At 49.9% G+C, this 4315-nt stretch overlaps 1 protein-coding gene across 1 annotated transcript; it reads left to right on the plus strand.

Annotated features, from left to right (window-relative positions):
- Positions 1 to 1338: 1338 nt before the first annotated feature.
- On the plus strand, positions 1339 to 3212 carry LOC141995673 (uncharacterized). Its single transcript, XM_074966935.1, is given in 4 exon segments — positions 1339 to 1465; positions 1823 to 1936; positions 2077 to 2420; positions 2422 to 3212. Coding segments are annotated over 4 exon segments (1170 nt in total). The 3' UTR covers positions 3007 to 3212.
- Positions 3213 to 4315: the final 1103 nt, after the last annotated feature.

Genomic DNA, 4315 nt, shown 5'->3' on the forward strand with positions numbered 1-4315 from the left:
TTATCATGAAAGTGCAACTGACAAATGTAGATTTTTTTTGTTACATAACTGCACCTAAAAACAAAACAATGTTCAACTTTAGAGCCTACAAGTCCATTCAGTCCTACTTCTTGTTCAGCCAATCACTAAAACAAACAATTTTGTTTACATTTACAGGAGATAATGCTACCTGCTTCTTATTTACAGTGTCACCTGAAAGTGAGAACAGGCATTCACAAGGCACTGTTGTAGACCACATTACAAGACATTTACGTGCCAGATATGCTAAACAGATGTATGCCCCTTCATGCTTCGATAGCCATTCCAGAGGACATGCTTCCTGCTGATGATGCTCATTAAAAAAATAATGCATTAATTAAATTTGTGACTGAACTCCTTGGGGGAGAATTGTATGTCCCCTGCTCCATTTTACCGGCACTCTGCCATATGTTTCATGTTATAGCAGTCTCAGATGATGACCCAGCACATGTTCTCATAGACTCATAGACTTTAAGGTCAGAAGGGACCATTATGATAGTCTAGTCTGACCTCCTGCATATTTGGGGTTGGGAAGGAATTTTCCTCCAGGGCAGATTGGAAGAGGCCCTGGGGGTTTTTCGCCTTCCTCTGTAGCATGGGGCACGGGTCACTTGCTGGAGGATTCTCTGCACCTTGAAGTCTTTAAACCATGATTTGAGGACTTCAATAGCTCAGACTTAGGTGAGAAGTTTATTGCAGGAGTGGGTGGGTGAGATTCTGTGGCCTGCATTGTGCAGGAGGTCAGACTAGATGATCATAATGGTACCTTCTGACCTTAATATCTATGAATCTATGAGTGCAGGGGACTGGACTTGATGACCTTGCAAGGTCTCCTCTAGTCCTACAATTCTATGGGTCTGTGAAAACAATGGGAGCTGGTGGCCACCTTCACTCAGGACAGCCTCTCTTCCACATGCCAAAGGGTAGGGAAATAGTGGCCATCTTGAGTAAGGGCATTTTGGCATCAGGCCCTCCCTCACAATGGGAGAAGGTGGCCATTTCAAATAGGGGAAAATGTGTGATTTCATAGCCAGGAATGGTGCGATCATGAGAAATTTTTCAAATCCCAGATAAGCATTGTGAGATCCAGGATAAAATCACCAGAGTTGGCAGCTCTGGGCATCTCAGTTTCAGCGTAGTAACAGCGTGCTTTTCATTTAATCTTTCCGAAATTTCCCCCCTCCTCCCAGCCCCCAGGACTGTTCCTTCTCTCTGTGGCCGAGGGGGATGTTCCCAGCTCTTTCTGCGACTGAGCTGGGGGGGGGAGAGCTGTGGCTGGGACAGCAGGTTGTAAGTGGGGGACTCTTGTTGCTGATACAGATGCCGGTGACCTTTGAGGAGGTAGCTGTGTATTTCACCCAGGGGGAATGGGCCCTGCTGAACCCGGGTCACAGAGCTCTCTACAGGGACGTCATGCAGGAGAACTATGAGAACGTGATCTCGCTGGGTAAGGATTCCTGTTCTCTTGGTGTTAGAAACTGGGCATCTTTGACGTGCCCAGGTCGGCTTCTCCCCAGGGTTCTTCCCTGATCCCTTAGATTTCAGGGGAATCAGTCCCATAGTCCCAGGCTCAGTAGGGTTAGGAAGGTGTAAAGAGTTTGCACAGTGATGCTGTACCAGAGTCATAAAATCCCCCAGTGAGTGGAGATCCCAGAATCCCCTTCTGCCCTCCCCAAAGGCTCTCCAGGAACACTTCCTATCCCTTTGGTTTAAACAAGGGCACCCACTCACCCAGCACACCTGGAAACAGCTGTCTGAGAACAACGGTAAAACTCAGCTCACTTCATTTCTTTTCCCGGAGCAGGTTTTCCAATTCCCAAGCCCAGCATGATCTCCCAGCTGGACCGAGGGGAAGAGCCATGGGTCCCCAATGTCCAGGGGTCCCAGGCTAGAGAGGTCCTGAGAAACATCCCCAGAGGTGAGAAATTGGTTAAATGGATATCATTCTTCCCAGCCATTGTTTTGGTTTGTGTCCCCACTTCTCTGTTCCATTTTCTGACCTTTCCATTCCCCCCACACAGGGACTGACTCCTGTCCGGATTCTCTCTGTCCCAGCAGGTGATGAGATGGTGAGTGAAGAGAATCCTTGTCCAGCAGGTCCTGAGAGAATGGAACCAAAGGGGACGTTGCTGGGAAGGTGTGAAGTGGATGATCCCCAGAGTCCTGGGCAGGGACAAGCCCCAGAAACTCAGTGCAGGCCAGAGAAGCAGCAGGGAAACCCCCCAGGGAAGATGCTGGGTGAATCCACTCACCGAGGGGGAGGTTCAGAGGATCCCAATGAGGCCACGATCCAGCCGAGAACCTGCACTAAGGAGAAGCGGTTTGAATGTGCTGAGTGCAGGAAACGCTTCAGTTGTAAAGAACACCTTATTAGACATCAGAGATCTCACACAGGAGAGACCCCCCTATTACTGCCCTGAGTGTGGAAAACAATTCAATGACCAATCAATCCTTATTAGACATCAGCGAACCCACACAGGAGAGATACCCCATAAGTGCCCTGACTGCAGGAAATGTTTCAGTCAGAGGTCAGGCCTTATTATGCATCAGACGATCCATACGGGAGAGAAATGGCATAAATGCCCTGACTGTGGACAAACCTTCACTCAGAGAGGGCATGTGACTAGACATCGGAGGACTCACACGGGCGAGAGACACTACGGATGCCCCGAGTGTGGAAAAAGGTTCACTTCCACCTCTGACCTTATTGTACACCAGAGAGTCCACATGGGAGAGAAACCCTATAACTGCCTCGACTGTGGGAAAAGCTTCAGTCACAGCCATCACCTTACTGACCATCGGAGAATCCACACAGGAGAGAGACCCTATATCTGCCCCGACTGTGGGGAGAGCTTCAAAAGTAAATCTGGCTTCAAAGTCCATCGGAGAAGGCACACGGGAGAGTGCCCCTATCAATGTTCCATCTGTGGGGAAAGATACAAGACCAGGACCTCTCTAACATGCCACATGAAACGCCATACAGACTAGTGCCGGCCACTTCCCCTCCTCCTCTCTGCATCTGTAGAGATGGGAAGAATCATGGGGATAATGAACAGTTGCCCAATTCCCTAGAGAATCAAGTGGCACCACTAGTGACGTGTGTGCTGTGTGTCTCAATAAGATGGAGGCACCAGGCGAGTGACATTATTATTATTACTGTATTGCAGTATTCTCTAACCCTTTCCCATCCCTTCCCAGCTATCTCTGTCAGGGGCAGGCTGAAGGATTTAGCTGAAGTTCCTTGTCCCTGTTTTCAGCCCGGGGCTCCATTCACATTATTGCATACTGGGATTATTCCTGAAATTGCCGCCCTGGGAGGCATTTTCTCCCCATTTCTGCATGGGGTGGCAGGGAGAGGTCTGAAATTTCTGGGAAGTCAGGTGTCTGTGGAGTCTTTATTGCTCATTGAATGATTTTCTCAGTATTGTTCAGTTATTTGTTCCCTCCCCCAAATTAAGATGCAAATAAAACTTCTGGCAAATCTCATTTTCCTGAGCAGCCTGGGAATTTCATTGGTTCTTGAGCTCTGGGAGGGGGAGAGGCCAAGTGTCCCAGACTGGGCAATTTGTCTCCCTCTGCAGGAATCACTCATTCCCTCATGTTCAGCCCTTTCACTGATGTCTTGGCCCATCCAGCTTTAGAAGCGGGAATGCAGGTACATCCGTGTCTTTGCTCTTGCAGCTCTGATGGCCTCTGGCTTGATCTTTGGGTCTTCCCTTCCCCTCCACAAGGGGTTGAATTGGGGCAGGAGAGAAACAGCCTCAGAAATAGAATCCAGGAGCCCTGGCCGGGTGGCAGCCTCAGAGGACACACACAGCTGGAGTTGATGGGTAGATGGACATTTCCAGATGGGGAGCAGCCCATCTCTGTCTCTCCAGCAGTGTCTCCAGCATCTGTCCCAGCTGCTGTGTGACTCCAGGGCAGAATTGTGACATTTCCCATGGACACAGAGCAGCTGCAGGGCCAGAACATCCTGTGTGTGTAAGATGGCAAAGCTGGGTAGGTGGGGGTTAGAATAATTTGCCATGCAGAGACCGTATGGAAGGGCAAACATGGGCAGCACGACTGGCTGAGGGAGACTGACAAGAGGCCGGGAGTCGGAGCCAAGGACCCAGGAGTTTTCCATGTGATAAAACATCAACAAAGGCCAGTGTGATTCTCAGGCAAAGGCAGCCCACAGAGCGGAGCAGGGAGGGGAGAGTCACTCTAGTCTCTGCACAGCTCTGGGGACACCCACCTGGGAGCCTGGACCCAGCTGGCTGCCCTGGGCCCTGAACTACCAGGATCCTGATATTCC

The sequence above is a fragment of the Natator depressus genome, chromosome 11, assembly GCF_965152275.1.
Source record: "Natator depressus isolate rNatDep1 chromosome 11, rNatDep2.hap1, whole genome shotgun sequence".
Lineage (NCBI taxonomy): Eukaryota > Metazoa > Chordata > Testudines > Cheloniidae > Natator > Natator depressus.